Here is a 22,576-nt window from a genome sequence, read left to right on the forward strand (position 1 = left end):
AAACCCAGCCAGCTCCTTTTAAGGGTTCTAGGGTTAGTCCCATCATTCGACCCAAATTGCCATTGAGCCACTATGTGCTGTTCACTGGGACGTTTCTTAAAAAATAAATAAATAAAAATCTGGACCGCTTTCAGGAATGTGTCTCGTTAGTTTAGCGTAAGGTTGGATAGATTGCCACATAAATGGTCCTATTTTACACCTCATTTCACACCACACTGGACACCTCACCTGAAGTTTATCACTGAGTTTCTTTCTTTTCTTTGAGCAAAACATATTAATTATAAGTGATATAATCAGAAAATGCCAGATTAGCTTGTTTTTAGAAGAAATTCAGAACCAATTTCTTCTAAAAACAAGCTTTGCAACTTTTTCGCGTACAAGCCGTTTGTATTTGCGTACGTGTGTCCTGGTAATTGATATAGAGCTCTATATAATAACTATATAACTATCTATATAACTCTCATAGCTCTTAAAATTGAACCTACCCTTTAATCGAATTAAACAGCAATTAGCAAAAACACACTGAAACTGTTTTTCTTTTCTTTCTTTTCTTTTTATTAATTCCTTACTTTCAGTCTCTAATTTGGGTAACAGGGCTATAATTTCAAAGTGATCTCATCAGTCAACATCCACCCTACACAAGGTCATGGGGAGCCTGGAGTCTATCCCAGGAGGCTCATGGCACAAGGCGGGGGAACATCCTGGACATGGTGCCAACTCATTGAAGGGCACAATCACACCCTTACACACCCATTCTCACACGCTACAGACAATTTAGAAAAGGCAGTCAGCGTACAAGGCATGTCTTTAGGCTTGGGAAGGAAACTGGTGTAGCGCTAGACACAGGATGGAGACAGGAATAGAACCCTCAACCCTGGAGGTAGTAGACATGCCTTCCAACTACTAAGCCACCATGATCCCTCAGTAGCAGCATCTTTTGAGAGAAAAAGGAAAACTTACCCACAATCTTCAGGAAGTTCAGATGACGCAAACTTCCGGTTGACCAGTTTTCATATTCATACGTTCAGGTAACAGGGATGAGTGAATGTTGTGGGACACAATTACAATGTGCATTTTAATAGGTTCTAATGGATGATTTGTAGAAAAGCATGTTTCAAACATGAGATGCTAAATGGTTTCAAACATTAATGCAAGAATAATGTGATTTTTTTAGAGCGTTTTAATGAACATGTTTCGAGATAAAGAGTAGTTACAGTGGGCTGGGACAGACAAAAGCACTGTTTTCTTAGAGCTGGTAGTTATTTATTTGAAACATGTTGTGAAAGACACGTTACCTGTGATTGAAAACATCTTCTCCTTTAACTTCACATACACATTTTTGTAATTTTTCTCTTTACAAAAAACAACCCCGTCGTAGAATCATCCACATGATAAAACAGCACCTGATTTATTCGGAATATCGAGGTGACCTTGACAGACTTATTAAAACAACTGAGTTAAGACAGATTGCGGTGTGTGCTATTAGGTTTTCCATTTGAACAGCCGTTCATTAGGCTGTCCATTAGAACAGGCTTTTATCAGGTGTGTCATTAGAAAAGCTTAATCAAGATCTTCCTGTAAGTCCAATTTTTTTTTTAATCCTAATGCAGTGCCCACTGGAAGGGCACGAACACGCCTGGTGGTGATGTGTGGGTTCATCTAGTGTGATTATCTCTGTCTCATGCAGAGCGAGCTTATCACAAAAAAAAAATAGAAAAAGAAAAGAAAAAAGTGAACTACACTGCCCCCTGCTGGACGAATGTAGATATACTGTTTAATTAGAATATGAGATATTACACAGTTTAAGTTTAATTTTATACAGTTTTATACATATAGGACATTATACAAACATCCAACAAATATCTATAGAGCTTAAGGACAAAAGAAAATATCCAGGTTAATGATAAGTACAAGGTTTCACCCTGGATGGGATGCTAGACCCTCACTGGGAAACCATTCGCTGCTGCACACGGACAGTTTAAAGATACATGAGATTACTGTAAATGCTTGCACTTGGACTTTTTTGACTCTACAGTACAGAGTTATAAAAGGGAAATGATTTATATTCACACTCTCTCCGGTGTCACCCAGATGAGGATGAGGTTTCCTTTTGAGTCTGGTTCTTCTCAAGGGTTTTTCCTCATACTGTCTTAGGGTTTTTTTCCTCTTCACAACTGTCTTGCTCATTATGGATACATTTCTATCTTTAAAAATATCCTGAATTTATATTTGTTTCTCCATTCGCACACTCATTCCTTCACTCACTCACACATTCACTCACTCACTCACACACTCATTCACACACTCACTCACTCACTCACTCATTCACACACTCACTTACTCACTCACTCACTCACTCAAACATTCACTCACTCACTCATTTACACACTCATACACTCACACACTTACTCACACAATCACTCACATGTTCACTCACTCACTCACTCATTCACACACTCACTTACTCACTCACTCACTCACTCAAACATTCACTCACTCACTCATTTACACACTCATACACTCACACACTTACTCACACAATCACTCACATGTTCACTCACTCACTCACTCATTCACACACTCACTTACTCACTCACTCACTCACTCAAACATTCACTCACTCACTCATTTACACACTCATACACTCACACACTTACTCACACAATCACTCACATGTTCACTCACTCACTCACTCACTCATACGCTCATCCGCACACTCATTCATTCACTCACTCACTCACTCACTCATTTACACACTCATTCACTCACATTCACTCACTCACTCATTCACTCACTCATACACTCAGTCACTCATACACTCATCCGCACACTCATTCATTCATTCACTCACTCACTCACTCATTCACACACTCACTCATTCACACACTCACTTACTCACTCACTCAAACATTCACTCACTCAAACATTCACTCACTCACTCATTTACACACTCATACACTCACACACTCATTCATTCATTCATTCACTCACTCACTCACTCATTCACACACTCATACACTCATCCGCACACTCATTCATTCACTCACTCACTCACTCACTCACTCACTCATTTACACACTCATTCACACACACACACTCACTCACATTCACTCACTCACTCATTCACTCACTCATACACTCAGTCACTCATACACTCATCCACACACTCATTCATTCATTCATTCATTCACTCACTCACTCACTCATTCACACACTCACTCACTCATTCACACACTCACTCATTCACACACTCACTTACTCACTCACTCATTTACAGACTCATACACTCAGACACTCACTCACTCACACACTCATTCACTCACTCACTCATTCACACACTCACTCGTTCATTCACTCACACACTCACTCACTCACTCACTCACTTACTCACTCACACACTAACTAACTCACTCACTTACTCATACACACACTCGTTCACTTCATCACATACTCACTCACTCACTCACACACACACACACTCACTCACTCACTCACTCACTAATATAGCACAGCCTATCCACCTACCTGCATGTTTTTAGACAGTGAGAGGAAACTGGACAACCTGAAGGAAAACCTTTTTAGGGAGAACATGCACAAAATCTCCACATAGACCATAAACTAAGCTTAAGATGAAACCCCGGGACCCTGGAGTTGTGAGGCAGCAATGCACCTCCACCATCCACTTTCTATGCTGTTTTCTTAATAAAGATCATTAACTGTATCATATATCATTTAAAAGGGATCACATTAGCGTTGCATTAGTGTTAGTGCAGAAAATTTAGTACCTCAGTGCCTGGGGTGTTATATTATGTTTATAGTTTTTCCATTTTATTTTTCTGAAGCCTAAGTGTCTTTCTTCTGTGGCCTAATCAGCGAGGGTAACACATGTCATGAAGACATCCATCAACCAATTCTCAACATGTGAAATGAAGTTCATTAACATTTCAGCAACACGTCATAACGTCAACAGTCCATGTTAATTTAAAATGACAGGATGTGAGACAACTGGATAGTCTGTCGGATCTACCAACTAAACATCAAGAGCTGTAAATTGGACAGGGAAAAATAAAAAGGAACACAATGTTCTTCTACAGAGCGTGTAGCTTATCTAAAATATCTCAACAACATTAGATTGTCGATATATGAGATTTGAATTGGTTGATAATTGGTCAAATACAGTCTATAGACCATTTCTAACGTTGACTTTGGAAATAAAGTTACTGCTAAAATGAAACAGAATTTACGGTTTTTGATAAAAATGAAAGAAATGACTACCTAAAACCACCCTTTTCTCCACCACGACTAAAAAGTAAAGGTCAAGTCAGAATCATATTTAATAATTATAATTGTTTACAAATATGCTGATTGTAATTATGATCCAAAGAGATGCCCTTGTGCAACTTTCAGGTCGAGAAATGTATTAGAAATGTATAGAAAAGTCTATACTAGTGTTTTTTTCACGTTATTAAATCAGTCCTTCCAGGATTTTCTTTAGAATTGGTGAAATCACAAGTACAGGATTCTTCTTAAACTCCTACCAGTGAGACAAATATGTAATGATGGTGGATGTGTTAGCTCCGTGGGTAAGATGTTGGATTACTGATTATGAGGTTGTGAGTTTGAGTCCCAGGTCCACCAAGCTGCCACTGCTGGGCCCCTGAGCAAGGCCCTTAACCCTCAATTGCTCAGTTGTATGAAATAAGATAAAATATCAGTCACTTTGGATAAGGGCATATGCCAGAAATGTAATGACTTTCTTTCACTATTTGGCTAAATGAGTGTTGTTTTGTGTTCATCCCCAGGCCAGGATCTCGGCAATTTTTATCCACACAGGCTGCTCAGGTGCTTGTTCAGTCTCTTGTCATTTCGATACTGCAACTCTCTACTGACAGGTCTATCTCTGAATGCAATTCGTCCACTGCAAATGATCCAAAATGTGACTTGTTTTCAGTCTCCCACACCACCCCACTGCTGCATTCCCTCCACTGGCTTCCGGTAGCTGCATGCCTCAGATTCAAAACAATGAAGCTTGCCTACAAAGCCAAAAATGGACCAGCATCATCTTACCTCAAAGCTCTTATTACTCCTCACACTGCACCTCGCTCCCTCAGATCTACTAGCACTACTTGACTGGTCCCACCATCTCTCAGGGTAAGAGGTAGGTATACATCTAGACTATTCTTTCTTCTAGCACCAAGGTGGTGGAATGAACTTCCCCTAGATATAATCACTGACCTTCTTCAAATGATTAATAAAGACCTACCTCTTCTCGAAACACTTAAAGTAGTGCTTATTTTCTCTGTTTGTTTTATGTTTTGTTGTATGTATTAAAAAAAAGTTCTTCCCTGCACAGTTTTTAGGCTAATGGTATCCCAAGCCTCTGACCTATTGAACCAGTGTTAATGTATTCGTTAACAGAGATTTCAAGGCACTTTTGTACCTCGCTCTGGATAAGAGCGTCTGTCAAATGGCATAAATGTAAATGCGATGATGTCACAAAATCTGCAAATTTTTATTTAAAAAATCTTTTCTATCTTATCTGACTATGCCTGTTAAAGAGCTGTTAAATGCTTTAACATCAACTTCAGTGTTAATAAGCAGTAAATAATGTTAATACATTATTTAACACAGGTTATTCAGATTTGTTTAAGCATTACTTAAATACATCATCATCATCATCCTGTAATAAATATAAACACATGCACAGCAAATGAAACCGTATCATATAGATTTGATAACTGAATCAATCTGTTACTGGATGTACAGGAAAACTCATTCAGCCTCAATTCATCACCATCTATCTATCTATCTATCTATCTATCTATCTATCTATCTATCTATCTATCTATCTATCTATCTATCTATCTATCTATCTATCTATCTATCTATCTATCATCGAGTCAAATTCAGTCTATGAATCATTTGCTAAGTTTGAAGCAAGGTTACTGTGTTCATTTAGAAGGTAGGTTAAGCTTTATCCTTTTCAGCCACAAGTAATGACTCAGTCCCTCGAGGATTTTGTGATTTTGTGATGGTAAAATATTTATTTCAAAAATTGCAGCAAATTTTCCACACATTTAGGTTCAGTCGTGTGGTGTGACGGCATCACAACAAAGCTTTCTTCAATTTATGTGCTTTAATCACGAGTACATCGCTCAGAGAATATGCGTCTTCACTGGTAGGAGTTTAATAGAAGAACCATGTGCCTGTGATTTCACCAGTTCAAGTAGTTTTTCTTCACGAAACAAAATAAGCACAAAAAGCAAGCATTCTTGGCCACAGCAAGCACAAAAAACACTGCAAACTCCTGTAGGGACTGATACCTGGTCAAAATATCATAAAGTTGACTGAGTTTATTAAAAGAAGACAGTGATTCATTTCGGAGATGAATCATCTGACTCGCTGAACGCAGCCAACATCGTCATCATCAACAATTAGAAACTCACATATGTCATGTTAATTAATAGAACAGAGAATGAGAGACTTTTATTGCAGAGACCCAGATCAAATTCAACAGATATTTTTCCAAAGTGTTTGGTCGGTTTCCTCCACTAAGTCATTGCAGAAAAGTATTAAATGGACCATACTTTCAAAACATAGTAGGGACAAATCTCAAAAAGTGTTCTCCAGGGAACTGTTGTACTTCAATACGTTTTGGTTTTGTATATATATATATATATATATATATATATATATATATATATATATATATATATATATATATAATATTTCATTAATTTTTTGTATTTCTATTTACTTTTGAATACACTTGTATATATAGGTTATTTAATTTAATTTATTTTTCTTTTATGTTTAATTTATATTTATTTTCCTTGTAATCTGACGCAGTCTCTTGAAAAAGAATTTCCTTTGGGATTAATAAAGTTTTAATTTATCTCATCTTATTTTATCTTATCTTATCTTACCTTATCTTATCTTATCTTATCTTATCTTATCTTATCTTATCTTATCTTATCTTATCTTATCTTATGTTATCTTTTTTTATCTTGTCTCAGAAGGAGGTTCATACAACTATTATGAAACACTACAAGCACCAATACAACTCATTTTTTTTAATGCTTAGTAAGGGGCTAAAGGAATTTGAATGGAAAGGGAGCTTCAAAAACGTGCTGTTTTTAACAACAAACTAATAAGATAAAGAAAAATATTGTGCAGCAGCAACAATCCTGAAGTCACCTCATGACAGGAAGCCTTCATAAATCCTCAGGCATTGCTTTATAAAAGTTTTATGCAAAGCTTATGAATGTATTCTGAAGGCCCCCGACCTTTTAAATAAAGTGTAATGTATTATTTAATATGCAATATTTTTTTCATCGTGTTTACTTTCAGGTGCATGGAACAGATGGAATATCTAGCACTTTAGCCACAGCTACTGTAGAAACATTACCTGGCTAATAATGTTTAATAATTCAAATAGCAGCATGCTCTTTATACATAACATTTCACAACATGGCGTTAAGCGTACCTGCGGTTTTCTAACCATTCGCTTACAGTGACGGTGACGACTAGGCTCGAAAGAGGCTCTAATGCGCTTCCATCTGGCGCTCGTACAAGTCCCGCTGGTTCGTATCAGGCAAAGCAGCACATAGAGCCGACATCAGCAGTTCAGGGCGCAGGGTCTGCTTTGACAAATGCTCACTCAGATGTATGCGTGTGTTGACTTCTGGTCTTCCGCCAGTTGGATTTCATGAGGTCTCTAGAGCGAAAAAAAAAAAACATTTAAAAAGTAAACGCTTGCATTAACTTTACATGACTAATGGATATCAAATAATTCACTTATTTTTTTCCTATTGGAAAGTCTCCATAAAGCAAAATCGACTGAGGAGCTGCAGTGGGTTTCATTCGTTTATACTCCAGCTGATTAAACAAAAAAATTCTCAGTAATGCTAAGCATTGATCTTGAGGTATAATATACAGTAGAGGTTCTGCGTATCGGGGCTGGGTTTCTGCCGGAACCAACAAAAAATTTGCTAAAGCAGGCAGGTTTTTTATGATAAGTGGGAGAGGGGGTCAGATATGAAGCTCAAAAGGCCATGTTCATTAGGATAGAGCATGCTGGGTACTTATATGGCTAATAATTCATCATTATATCACATCACTGTTCGAATCCTACTGGTCACAAAATGTTGAATGAACAATTTGCTGAATTTTCTCTAAGAGCACAGTTCTGACAAGTCTTCCAGTGAGTACTATTTTTGTTCCTATAGCAACAGTTATTCAGGACTCTGTTGGCTTTTAGTGTGAGATGTTTGCCTATTCTTCACTCTGTTGGATAACCTTACACTGAATTTTAGTGGTTTTAGTGGGATGTGGTAGTGTGTTTAGCTTAGTGGTTAAGGTGTTGCACAGCTAATTAGAAGGTTGTGCGTTTGAATCCCAGGTCCACTAAGCTACTATTGCTGGACCCTCAAGCAAGGCCCTCAGTTGTATGAAAGATATTAGATAAATGTAAGTCGCTTTGGATAAGGGTGTCTGCCGAATTAGTGGATAAAGATAAACACTTTCAAATATGAGATGTTTATGTGAACAAGTACTTGGGGTATCTTAGAGAGCAGAAATGGGTTTGATATCAACATTTACTTTGAAGATAGAAACATTTAAGTGCAAATAAAATATACGTTTTTTGTTTTTTGGGGGACCTTTCTATGAATATATTGCCCCTAGCATGTGTACTCTCTCACCAGTTCCTGTGGATGTGTCTCGATCTTCCTCCTCACTCACATGGGCCTTCTTCCTGAGGTGATGCACCACCATGGTAGCATTAAAAGCTCTCTGAAATACACAGTCAATGGCAGAATTCTTTAATCCCCCCCAAAAAATGGCAATCACACAAACGTAAGCATTTCATAACATTTATGTTTGCTGGATAATGATCCAGATCAGTGTGAACTGGTTTAAACTTGGAACATACAGCATGTAGCATTAACAAGAAAAGCATTAAGGGGCATGCTGTCGCAGGAAAATAATCAATGGCTGCTTGGCATGATTGGTGGCCCAATGTTAACACCACAAAGGCAATGATTTTCCTAGAACAGCAAGTGGTTTGTTCCTTTTACAGCAGTTTGTCACAACACGTGTACTTTATGTTTAATATTAGGTATGTGAAATAACTTATATGTGTTATAACTTATGTTATGTTATGTTAAAACACAGAAATAATGCTAAATAATTAATAAATAATTCAATAAAAAATAAAAATAAATCATTTTGTCTCTGCATTTCTCCAGTCACTGTACTATAAAGTCTTATAAAGGTTTGTTCTGTAAAGATTTTGGTGTTTGCGTATAAAATTCATCATCATATGAGATGAAGGAGAAGCAGCGGGAGTTCTTTGTTATGGATCACGTGCGCTCTTTACTCCTATTGGTAGAAGTTCTCATCTTTGTCGTGTCGACTGGACACGCCCACATCTAGGCACCCATGGTCCCTGGGAAGTGTGCAGCTCTCAACAAAAACTTATGATCTCTGGGTCGATTTGTGGGTGCGAGTCGTTGTGTGTGTGAACACAGCATTAGAGCTTTACCAAAGCGTAACTGTTATAAAACGCTGATACTGGAGACTCCTTCCAACCCTCCTAAAAAAATACAGAGATCAAACTACTACAACACTTCGACAATTTACAGTATATAGGTCCTTAATCTGTTTATTTGGAGCATCCACTATACAAATCCCTGTGTAAGCTGTGACTATGGAAATAGAAAATATTTCCATTATTAATTCCATTGTTAAATACGCTACACAAATAAAATTGAATTGAATTGAATGCTATAATAAGTCCAGTACAATAAACCCAACAGCTGTTGCTATGGAAACAAAAACATATTATTATTTCCATTATTAAACTGTTGAAAGCACCATACAGTATTGAAATGAATATTACAGTAAGTCCAGTGCAATGGATGAGCAAAAGCCCCTATATATGTTGCGGCAGCTGTTGCTATGGAAATGAAAACATATCATTTCTATTATTAATTCTAAAAGTGCTATACAATAAAATTGAATTGAATTGAATATTACAGTAAGTCCAGTACAATGGATGAGCAGAAGTCCCAACAGCTATTGCCATAGCTGTTGCTATGGAAACGAAAACCTATTATTATTTCCATTATTCCATTGGTAAAAGGGCTAAACAAATAAAATTGAATTGAACTGAATTGAATTGAATGTTACAGTAAGTCCAGTGCAATGGATGAGCAAAAGTCCCAACAGCTATGGCAATGAAAACATATTATTATTTCCATTACTGCATTGTCGAAAGCGCTATACAAATAAAATTGAATTGAATTAAATCTTACAGTAAGTGCATTAATTTCTAAGCTGGAGCTACTGTCAGAGCTGCTGTTCTAGAAAATGTATTCATCTTAATGAGCCTTCTGACAGCAGCATGATATCAAATAACACAACATATACAAGTGTTTCTCATGAAGATTAGTGCTTTGTGAGTCTGAATTTATCTCCTCAGCCTCAGACGTTCCACTCTCACACCATCTGATCTACTGTATATTCTACACTTTCACATTCTTGCCAGTTATAATCTAGCCGGCTCTCTGCCTCTCCATGTGTATAAAGCTAGGAGTGCTGTCTTTCATCAGACTGACAAACTTTTAAACAAAGTGACAGCACTGAGCTTTTCTGAGCTAGATATAGTCACCGGATTGGAAACATCTGCTCTCGGTTGGTGTACTTTGTGTACTTTTAGTGTTCGTGCTGAAAAAATTATATAAATGAAAAATATATAATGCACTAAGAACATACGGATGATGAAGGACTAACTGCTGAAAAATGGAGTGGGTAACTTTGGACATATTTTGCACACAGTGGTCACAGATTTCGCTGCTCGACTGAAGAGCAAAGACACCAGATGGTAAATTTTGAAGAGTTGGCTCATTGTGCATAGATTCATATACATCGTGGATGGAAATTAAAAGCAAAAAAAGTGTACCTTTTTCAGTATATGTGTTTGGGTATACCAGTGACTCGAGATATCTCATGCTCAATACTGATAATTTGTTGTTTCTGTTTTCACACATCACTGATCTAAATATATTCACACAGATAGTGTGCGGTATATAATACAGAGTTTAGCGCTTAGTACACTGTTTCAGCGCTGCTACTTTCCATTACACTTTCAGTCAAACGCTCTCTTCCTGTGAAGGAAGGAGATATGTGGCCACATTGAGGATGAAGACAACCAGACCCTCAACCAGGAAAGTCTGGCTAATCATGAAAAAAGACCTACAGGAAGTACATAACTTCATCAAATCGGTCTTCCAGAGAGGATGAACTTTTACACAAACTCTGCAGTAAACTCTATACACATTGATATTGTACATGCACGATGATGTTCAAATTAATGTGTCAAAATACAATAGCTCTGCATTTAAATCCTATTTATGGAGCAATTTGTTGTGATTTGGGATGCTACCAAAAATACATTCCTGCGAAAAGTATCCATCCATCCTGCCATCCATTATTTTCTGAAGCACTTATACACAGGATGGCGCAGAATCTGGAGTCTATCCCAAGAGACTCAGGGCACAAGGCAGAGGACATCCTGGACATGATGCCAACCCATCACAGGGCACAATAACACACTTTCACATACTACAGACAATTTAGAGATGCTAATCAATCTAAAACACATGTCTTTGGAAAGGCAGAAGAAACTGAAGAACCTGGAGCAAACCACAATGCATAAGGAAAACATGCAAACTCCAAGCCATGTACCTCCAGCAGAAACAAATACATATACAGTGGAACCTCAGCATATGGATGCCCTCCCTTACCAATTTTCACCTTAACAATTGAAATTTTGCAAGAAATTTGCATCGGCATACGAATGAACCAAACCCAACGTCGGCTAAGTTGCACGTACCTCCAGCAGCCATTCAAAACTTCTTTGCGTCAGTGGAAACCCAAGCGAAGCCAACCAAATCAAGTTTGCGATTTGTTTTTTCAGTCAATGAAAGCTGTTTGGAAAGAGTCAACCCACGTTACAAACTTTGCTTCCGGCATGCGTTCAAAAGCTAGGTGATTTTTCGGGTGTTTTTTTGTTGACAGATTGGTGGCGTGGGTGCTCTGTTCTATTTTTAGCCCAAGCTTGGTGGCACGACTTCCTGTGAGGACCCTTGACATGGAATGCTTGACTTGGGTCAGTTCTTTGTAAGCAGCCATACAGTTTACATACGCTGAGTATTGGGAACATTGCTAATATTTTTGGGTGGCTGGAACGGATTATCTGCATTTACATTATTTCTTATGGGAAAATTTCGCTTCACAATACAAATTTTCACCTTAAGATCTCGCCTCCACAACGGATTAAATTCATATTCTGGGGTTCAATATTTTTACAAACTCACATTTGCATTACATCTTTCCATGAGTTCTTTCATTTTCTAGCAATTTTATGTATTGAATTCACCTGTCTTGATTTAACATTTTTGTGTTACTGTGGGTTTATTATTATTTCCCATTTTTGACTCCTGACTCTTCTCTTGGTTTCAGGTCATGGATTTCACCAATATATCTAAAACTGAAATAGAAAGATTTGTTGGACTTTGTTCATTTTTTGTGTTTACAATTTGTAAAAAGGTACAATTCTGAAACGCCACCTTAACCCTAACCTTCATTTTTTTTTTTTTTACACAGTCCTGTGACTTGTTAAAGCATACTGCATAAATTACTGTCTAAATTTGTGTTGATATCCTTGCTATGGACTATGGAATATTCTGACTCCCGTGTAGTTATTTTTAATACCAGAATATTGTGAATGCCGTAAGCTTTGACAAAATGTTTGGAAATTTTCACTTTCTATCAGCACTTGTCTAATTGCTGTCATTTCATTCAGCTTCCAGTACAACGGATGAGCAAAAATCCCAACAGCGACAGAAACAAGCGGCTTCGATTACACATCTAGTCACACATCTTTAGCAAGTCGAGACAGCAGCAGGGGGAAAATGCACTCTGAAGTAATTTCATACAAGACAAGAGTAAACGTGTTTCTCCTAGGCTTTCGCAGAAGGCTCAGGGTCATCCTGGAGATGTCGAGCTGGGCAGCCGGAGCTTTCATCCACTTACACAGAGATCAAGCCATGATACATAAATGAGTTAAAGTGCTTTCTTACCTTCCACTGGCTCTTGGCAAAGTTCTTCTGGATCTGCTCGGACACAGAGCCGTGGATGTTTTTTTCCAGAGCTGCTCCACCTGAAATCCTGTCACAGCACGATGAAAAGAAATTTATATGAAACATATATTTGTGTTTTGTTTAATAAATAAAACTACAGAAAGACAGGTGTGATGCAGCCCCAGGACTTCATTCCCAAACCTCATCCACCGTGTAGCACATGATCACGACACTCGCACCACATGACTACTTTGCATCTGTTTCATGTTCATGTTCATTAACTCAAGCATTCATATCACGCCTTGAACGTGTCCAGCTTGGGTCTTTGATTGTCGGTATCCTTGCACCTGATTAACGTCTCCTTCATGTTAAACCTAGCTTCATTACCACAGTTTTGTTTCTTGTACTTTTATATAACTACATCAACAACCCTTTACTATTACTACTGACACCAAAAGTTTATTATTTTCCAATAACAGCACATCCTGAGGTGTTTTATTCCTCTTACACTACAGCAGTCCACCAAATGATTTCCTTCATTAAAGATTTCAAATTGTCCTTTTATAGTTCAATTTAACATTGGGGAAAATCCTCAAAAGTTTGTTCCCTGTTATATGTTATAGTAATTAAACTGGGATTGTGGTAGATTAGTGGTTAAATTGCTGGATTACTGATTGGAAGGTTGTGAGTTCAAATCCCAGGTCCACTAAGCTGCCACTGCTGGGCCCCTGAGCAAGGGCCTTAACCCTCAGTTGTAAAAAGTGAGATAAAAGTAAGTTGCTTTGGATAAAGGTGTCTGCCAAATGCCATAAGTGTATAATATCATGCAATAATCAGCTGCTCTCTTAAAATTAACAGAGCAAAATCTTTTATTATTTTACCAAGAACTTCTCTGTGTAGGAAAACTTACAGAGCACGGAAACTAGACTCCATCCATAAACATCATTTTAGAGAAAACTTGACCATAACATGCTCTTCCATCATCGTTGTTCTTTTCATTTTCAAGTTTAGATTATGTGTAGCGTCCATCATGCAAGTTCTTGTGAATATAGCTGTTGCTATAGAAACAATAATGTACAAGAATGAGCACATTGCTATAAGACAATGAATACTAAAAATACTAACTGCTGACTATAGAAACAGACTTCTGACCAATCAAATTAAATCATTCAACAGTGCTGTAGTTATTAAACCAGGTATTAATATAGAAGTATTTTATTTACTGTAAGTAATTCTGTGTCTTAAGTATAGCATGAGAGATAAACAATCGTGCTCTTTTGAAGGCAATGCTTTTAAAAGATCTGAGTAAACATCTCTCTCTCTCTCTCTATTCCTTTCTCTTTCTGAAGGCCAACATCTCTTTCACCAGAGATCGACCCCTCCGTTCTCCCATCACTTCACCACCGGCTATTTATAAACTCACCAAGGATGCTGCAAGGCCTGCTCGCAATTGAACCTCTTTTTCGGATCCTTCTGCAGTAAGTGGACGATGAAGTCTTTGGCTGGGAGCATTAGGAGGAAAAAACACAGGAGAGAAGCACAACAGGATCAATGCCATTTAGCACACACAGCAGGCGCTCAGCTTAGAGCCGGGAATCACGGAGAGTAATGTTTTTCCATTTATTCAGTCTGAAATTTTCAAAATGGTCTTTTATTCACTTTAGATGTATTTTCTATTTTTTCTCCCTGCAAGGAAAATACCTTTAACTTTACTGCTCTGTGGAGTAGAGTTTCCTGTACATGATGAATTAAATAATCAGCCCAAGATTCAAGAATGATGGAAAATGCTCAGTTCTTCATTGTAGGGATCAAAACTAGGAATCCTTTGCTTTAAAACATATATAAATGAACAAATTCACAATTTTCCACTTACAGAAAAACATTATGATCTTAGCATTATACTGTGGTTTTATTGTATTTGACTTTCTCTATTCCCTCTTTTAGAACATTATATTTCTATTATTATTTTTCATTATTATTATTCATTATTATTAATTAAAAGTTCACAGCACAGCAAGATTGGCATCGTGTTTAAATCATCACACAATCATCTCCAAATATTACATTTTTTAAAATTGTCTTTAAATTAGAGGCACTGCTTCTGATGAGTTTCTGCAAATTATTCTGCTTTAAATTGTGTGTTATGTTTATTTACTTATTTATTATTTTTTCATCATACTTTTGAATATGACTATTAGACTGTTTAAGGTATAGTTGAGATGCGAGTTTAAGTGTAAACATATGTCACACACATAACCATACATAGTACTATGTGTATGTAGTGAAATGCTTTTTTGCCTTTCCACATCATAAAATAAAATCAATACGAAAAATATTGAATAAAATTAAAAAATAAAGAGTGAAAATATGCATAAATTAAAAATATACTAAGCATAGACTTTTATTATTTTTTTATTAATTTGATTTTTTTTTAAATATAAAAAAATAGAATTAACTATGCAGGTGGGAAAGAGAAGAAAGTCTACAGAAAAATATAATCTGTAATGTAAATGTTGACATGGAAATTATAGTGCAAAACTGTGTAAAGTTAAATATATACTGTGCAATAAATACATAAATAAATTAATAAAACATCCTGTAGAGGTAGTGTGTTTTGAGTGTGTTGAGTTTGGTTACTTTAGCCTACAAAAAAAATAATAAAGCATGTTTTGACTGCCTTCATATAGCATCAGATGAAAAAGCAATTTTTATTTATTTTAGATCCTCAAGAAGCAAAGAAAGGGCTATATTTGAATATATCGCACTGTAGATCTCCAGTAGAAAGCTTGTTTCTCTTAATTCTGAATGGTTTTTACTGTCATCGTGACACCTTTAGGTTCATCAGTGATTTCTGTGTTCTGTATATCCAGTACCTGAACGTGAGATATCATCCCAGTACGGCGAGTCGAACTCAAACTCTGCCTTTATGATCTGTTTGTAGAGCTGAGTGTCGTTATCGTCGTAGAATGGAGGATATCCACACAGCCTGTAGAGATACGCGACACACATATAATCAGCTTCACTTTTTACTGAAGGCTTTTGGAGTGTAGCTGTAGGGAGGTGTGCTCATTCAGCTACAAGAGCATTAATGAGGTCTGGGTGAAGAGGTCTGCTATGTCTTATAGTTCATCCCAGATGCAATGACGTGTGGTGAGGTACATGGCTGGTGAGGCACTGGCTCTGTCAGAGTCATATTTACAAATAATTCAACTAAATTAAATTCACCATTTATTTGGCTGCTTGCATGTTGATTAATGGTCATTTATTACGTCCAGTTTTGAGTGAAAGTCCAGTTTTGAGAAATGTTTTAGCTTTGATATAGAATTTTCCATTTTGGTTTTTTTAACTAGCTTATCAGTGCTTGCCTGAAGAAGAACAGCAGAACAACCATAAACCTGTGGGCTCACACACACCCCCTTCACTAAGGCAGAGGTTCCGGCTGCCTCACCTCATGCTTTTTCAGTGCAGTATTATGTCAGTATTATGTCAAATTGCGTCTCCTGTATTTTGAACAAGAAAAACACAAATTCAGCAATTTTGACTATAAACTTTACTTTACACGATGATAGGTGAGGTTAGCCTGAGTGGTTTAGATGTTTGGAAGGTTGCGTGTTCAAATCCCCTCAATTGCTCAGTTGTATAAATGACCATAAGTGGCGGAATAACTATAAGTGGCTCTGGATAAGGGTTTAAATATAAAAATTGTGGGCTAAATATATTTTTAAATATAAAAATATAAAAATATAAAAATATAAAATCCCAAAGTCGTTCAGCTCTTCACATCATAGGTCTTCCATATCTTTCACATAGTATATGTAATTAGATACAGTTTCTGTAATTAACATGTCAAATATCAATTGTAACACAATTTGTCTTCTGCTTTTAGACTATATGTGTGTGTGTGTGTGTGTGTGTGTGTGTGTGTGTGAATTGTGCATGTACACTTACATTATAAATGAAATCACTCCCATGGCCCATAAGTCTACTTCTTTACCATATGTCTTCTCTTGTAGAAGCTCAGGAGCTACACACACACACACACACACACACACACACACACTGATAAATCCTCTCAGATTAGCAAGCTATCATACTGATAAGGTTTTGAGCATTTATGAATATGACTCCTCTGGGAAATATTGTCATGCTAAGCTGATGCTCTTAGGCTAGCTATCTTTGTTTGTACAGCAGCTGAGCATTTATGAATATAGATTAAAATTCCTGTCAGGGTAGCTCATGTTAGCAAGCTAGTGATTAATATCGGTAATGTTTATAAATATGACTTAAAATCCCACTCAGAAATCCTGTCAGTTTAGTTCATATTAGCAAGCTATTCATCAATATTAGTAAAGATTATGAACATGATTTTAATTTCCAATCAGAAATCATGTCTGGTTAGCTGATGTTACTTATTAGCTCGCTGTCATTATTAGTAGGGCTCATGAGCGTTTGTGAATATGAATTTAAGATCCAATTCATGTTAGCAAACTAGCTATCAGTACTAGAAACGACAATTATATAGCCTATTTATTATATATTTTAATAGGAATATTAAAAATCCTGACTTAAAAATTAATCATTATCTGTGAAAGTGTTTATGGTTATGATTTAACATCCTCTCATAAAACCTGTCAGATTAGCTTATCTTAGCTAAAGTTACTCAGCATATATAATTGCAATATAAAAAATTCCTGTCAGATTAGTTCATGTTAGCAAACCTGCTATCATTATGAGTGAGGTTTATGAGAATTTATGAGTAAGGCATCAAAATACTGTCAGGAAACCAATCAGATTAGTTCATGTTAGCAAGCCTGCTCTTATTAGGAGTGAGGTTTATGAGAATGTATGAGTAGGGCATCAAAATCCTGTCAAAAATCCTGTCAGATTAGCTCATGTTAGCAAACCTGCTATCGTTATGAGTAAGGTTTATGAGAATGTATGAGTAGGTCATCAAAATCGTGTCAGAATTCCTGTCAGATTAGCACGTTAGCAAACCTGCAATTATTAAGAATGAGGTTTATGAGAATTTATGATTAGAGCATCAAAATCCTGACAGAAATCCTGTCAGAATAGCTTATGTTATCAATAGCTATGATTATCAGTGAAGGTTATTAGCATTTTTGAATAGGAGTTGAAAATCCTCTCAGAAACCCTGTCAGTTTAGCACCATAACCCGCTAGCCATCATTATCGTGGAGGTTTTCTGAGCACTTATGAATATTACTGTATTCTTCACCATTTATGAACAATTCTCTACATCAGTCTTACATGCTAAAAACTCTCACAAAAATCAGTCAGTTTAGGTCATGCTAGCAAAAGCTATTTAGCTGTGACTTAAATATCCTTTCAGGTTATTTAATGTTAGCAAGCTGACTAACAAAATCTGTAGAAATACAGGAGCAAATATGAATGTGCGTATAAATAATCTTTACTAAAATCATTCTTTCGGAGATTTATAGAAACTCAGTCCTGCCCATGTAGACCGTATAGTTCTTCAAAAAACATTAAGATGCTATTCAATTTTAAATGAAACAAATATTAAATTTCCTGTAATAACTGAAAGATGATGTTACAGCGCTGATGCATCTTGGAAACTCAGCCACAAGCCACAAGTTTATATTCTGTAGTTCATATTACCAATAATCATCTCAGTTTATTTTGAAAATAAACTTACAAGAACAGCGTGTAAGGCAGAGTCAATTAAATGTAATGCAGGATGATGAGTATCTCATACCTACATAAGCAGGAGTTCCACAAGCAGTAGACAAGATGCCTTGATCTGCTATTTTAGACAGCCCGAAGTCGCTAAGGACAATCTTGGAATCTTTTAACGGCGTTTCGTATAGCAGGTTCTCTGGCTAGAGGGCAATACGGGAATAAATTATTATTTGTATACAAAGGAAGTGACGCACAAGTGTTGTTAGTGTTACATTCAGGTCCCTGTACACAGTACTCGACTGATGGACATCTTTTCTTCAGGTTGTTACTCTGAGATTACAAATTACATAAACATCGTCGCTGTAATAATAATAATACTGTAGAAATTGTGTGTCACGCTGAATGCTGAATTACTTTCAGGTCTCTGTGTACAATGTCCAGCTGATGGAGGTATCTGACAGCTTCCAGGACTTGCTGGATGACACGACTGGCGTCCTTCTCCGTGTAGCTGCCTCGCTCAAGAATTCGGTCCAGCAGTTCACCTCCAGTCACCCTAAGGCAAGAACACACCGTGGATGTTTAAGCAGGATAATGGATGGTGGCAAAAGTTATAAAGCATGCTGTTGTAGGGAAATAATGTTATGAGGTGGTTTAAGCATGAAGCAACCCAAAGTTGATTATTTTGCTATAGCAGCATGTCTCTGTGTACAAATCAATGGTGCAAAAGGAGGAAATATTCACTGATGATCAAGAAGACTACATAATATATAATAATAAAAGCCCAGAGGGGTGTAAACTTTTGAACAGGACAATTGGTTATTGTTTTTTTTAATCTCATTTTTTTGTACTTCAGGGGTAATCATATTAATAAGATGTTTACAGGGGCAGTGGTGGCTCAAGTGGTTAAGGTTCTGGGTCGTTGATCGGAGGTTCAAGCCCCAGCACTGCCAAGTTGCCACTGTTGGGCCCTTGAGCAAGGCCCTTAACCCTCTCTGCTCCAGGGGTGCTGTATCATGGCTGACCCTGCGCTCTGACCCCAACCTCCAAGGATGGGCTATACGAAGAAAGAATTTTACTGTGCTGTAATGTATATTTGACAAATAAAGGCTATTTCTATTTTCTATGTTTCCCAGAAGACAAAATGTCACCGATCATCCTGTTCAAAAGTTTTTACACCCCTCTAATGTAACGTGTCGTTCGTCTTCTTGAGCATCAGAGAACGTTTGCGCTTTCTGTACAAGGCCTTCAGGTCTCTTCACTGTGAAAACATTTATCTCAACATCATATAGCAACAGTTAGTAAACGGATCAGATATGCAGAAGATGCCGGAAAGGCAAAGAAGTTGCAGGAGGATTTTTCTTAATAAAACAGTGGGCAGTTTAACTAATCCGGATGAATAAAGTGGGGATTAGTTAAGACCAAATTAAGGAGTAACAATCACTGGAGCCTCCTTCCGTACTGACCCTAGAGACTCCTTTTATAAATGATAAATACATTACAGAATGCTTAACCATAACAACGATTAGCTAAATGGATGCAAGATCTTAATCTGTTTATCATTAAACATTGATTTTATAGAGTATAAGCTGGTACTATTGGTTCAACTGCAGATGAATACACTTTCATTGCCATTAGAAGTATGAGCAATATCGATTTAAGAGAAAAAAAAGCCTAAATAATAATAATAATAATAACAATAATAATAATAATAATAATAATAATAATAATAATAATAATAATAATAATAATGTTTGTGGATAAAAATTGCAACAAAAAAAAAAACAGCCATTTTTTTAAGTAGTATTATTCAATTTATATTAAACATTTAAGTAAGTTATTAGGAACAGAAGAAATCCTGGTGGTGAACAGAGTTAGCTTAGGCCAAAGATCATTAGCTTTGGATCAGGTGTATAGTTTACAGCTGCAGGAGAGGATGAGGTGAGAGATCTTGTTTAGACTCATGGGGATAAAGTGAGACTGTGAAAAAGGAACTGTCTGAAAAACACTTTCTGACGCCAACTTTAAATTCCCCGGTGGCTTCTAACTATCAATCTTTCCACTTTGGGAGTGAAGATTTCCCACAGTGTCTGCATGTGTCTGTATCGCTTCAGCGGAGCATCGCACGACAGAAGTAACTCCACAAACAGACCAATTTATCTTTTCTTTTACACGCTGCTTAGTTTTGCCTCCACATTCACATTGGTTATGGCTTTGTTTAAGCCTGAAGGATTGGAACGAATGACAGGACGAACTGAAATGCTGTGTTAAATTCTTCCACTGAAACCCGACACTGAACTAAGCTGGATGTTTATTTAACAGGTCTACTCACAGTGTCATTACCAAATACAGTTTCGTAGGCGTCTCGAACGTCTCCTCGAGGGAAATGATGTTTTCATGCTTGATTCTAGAGAGAAAATGAGCATCGCATCACATTATTCAACATTTTGAGATACTACACGATCATACACTCACTATTTTACCATTCTGTAGTGTAGTTCGTGGTTACCGGGGCAACCGAAATATACTGAACAGCACACTGAGTGTGTGTGGCTAGATCATTAATTTATGATTTGTCCATCCATGGAAATGATTTGTAATCATAAAACACACACACACACCACACACACACACTCACCGGCGTAATACAGCGATCTCGTTCTCCAGCATGGCTTCTTTTCCCTTCAGGGCCTTTTTGCGGATGCACTTGACTGCTACAAGCTTGTGTGTTCGGCGGTGTTGAGCCACTCTCACCTCCGAGAATGAGCCTCTGTCACACACACACACACACACACAAGTACACTGTTCAATTCATTTAAGTGTGCAATTAACACTCACAGTGTTTAGTTTGTATAACATCGAATTTAGATTTAAATTAAAGGAATTTTCCATCATTTGGTGCCTTACAATCTATTGAAGATTCAAGATTCAAGAGGTTTATTGTCAAGTGCCCAGTGGTTTAGACCATACAATGAAATCCTTACTTTGCACGTTTCCCTTTGCACTAAATAAATAAATAGAAAGGAAATATGAAAATTTTATGAAAATATAAACACCTAAATCAGTAAGGTGCTCTGTGCATTGTGAAACTAGAAAACTAATTTTCCCCTGCGGAGAACTTGTTGAACTGCATCGTAAACAAATATGAATACTGATTAGAACAGTAGGTGAAGTGTTTTCAGGGGTTTTCTCGTTTTGTCTATATATATATATATATAGGCTTAAAAACAGATACATATAATGGCATGGTGTTACAGTTATTAATAAGTCATATGTAAAACAAATGTTTATTTATGTTATTAATGTTTCTTAAGTTATTGGTGATTGTACTTCACCAAGAAAATTCTGGAAAAATGTCAAATTTCAGAAAACACTTTATTTTGCATTTTGCTTTGCATAGATTGTTTCAAGGAACTACAACTTTTATTATAATATCTATTTTTATCTATATTTTTTCTTTCTTGTCCTTAGATTTTCCTTAGAGTCAAAAACTCTCATCACCTCACTCGTCACTTCACTCATGACCTGACTCATCACCTCACTCATCACTTCTCTCATGACCTGACTCATCACCTCACTCGTCACTTCACTCATGACCTGACTCATGACCTGACTCATCACCTCACTCGTCACTTCACTCATGACCTGACTCATCACCTCACTCGTCACTTCACTCATGACCTGACTCATGACCTGACTCATCACCTCACTCATCACTTCACTCATGACCTGACTCATCACCTCACTCATCACCTCACTCATCACTTCACTCATGAC

The 22,576-nt window shown here is 36.9% G+C and overlaps 1 protein-coding gene across 1 annotated transcript in view; it reads right to left on the reverse strand.

The window, feature by feature from the left end:
* Nucleotides 1–6,780: 6,780 nt before the first annotated feature.
* The window catches only part of pnck (pregnancy up-regulated nonubiquitous CaM kinase), an 18,200-nt gene continuing 2,404 nt past the window's right edge, over nt 6,781–22,576 (reverse strand). The window contains exons 3-12 of the mRNA XM_058389034.1: nt 21,438–21,569; nt 21,132–21,206; nt 19,217–19,355; nt 18,879–19,002; nt 17,094–17,169; nt 16,019–16,131; nt 14,569–14,647; nt 13,146–13,233; nt 8,703–8,793; nt 6,781–7,717 (exon numbers count right to left, since the gene is read on the reverse strand). Coding sequence (XP_058245017.1) covers nt 7,707–7,717; nt 8,703–8,793; nt 13,146–13,233; nt 14,569–14,647; nt 16,019–16,131; nt 17,094–17,169; nt 18,879–19,002; nt 19,217–19,355; nt 21,132–21,206; nt 21,438–21,569 — 928 coding nt within the window. The 3' untranslated portion in view covers nt 6,781–7,706. The remainder of the gene's footprint in view (nt 7,718–8,702; nt 8,794–13,145; nt 13,234–14,568; nt 14,648–16,018; nt 16,132–17,093; nt 17,170–18,878; nt 19,003–19,216; nt 19,356–21,131; nt 21,207–21,437; nt 21,570–22,576) is intronic.

The sequence above is a fragment of the Hemibagrus wyckioides genome, linkage group LG05, assembly GCF_019097595.1.
Source record: "Hemibagrus wyckioides isolate EC202008001 linkage group LG05, SWU_Hwy_1.0, whole genome shotgun sequence".
In the NCBI taxonomy this organism is placed as follows: domain Eukaryota; kingdom Metazoa; phylum Chordata; class Actinopteri; order Siluriformes; family Bagridae; genus Hemibagrus; species Hemibagrus wyckioides.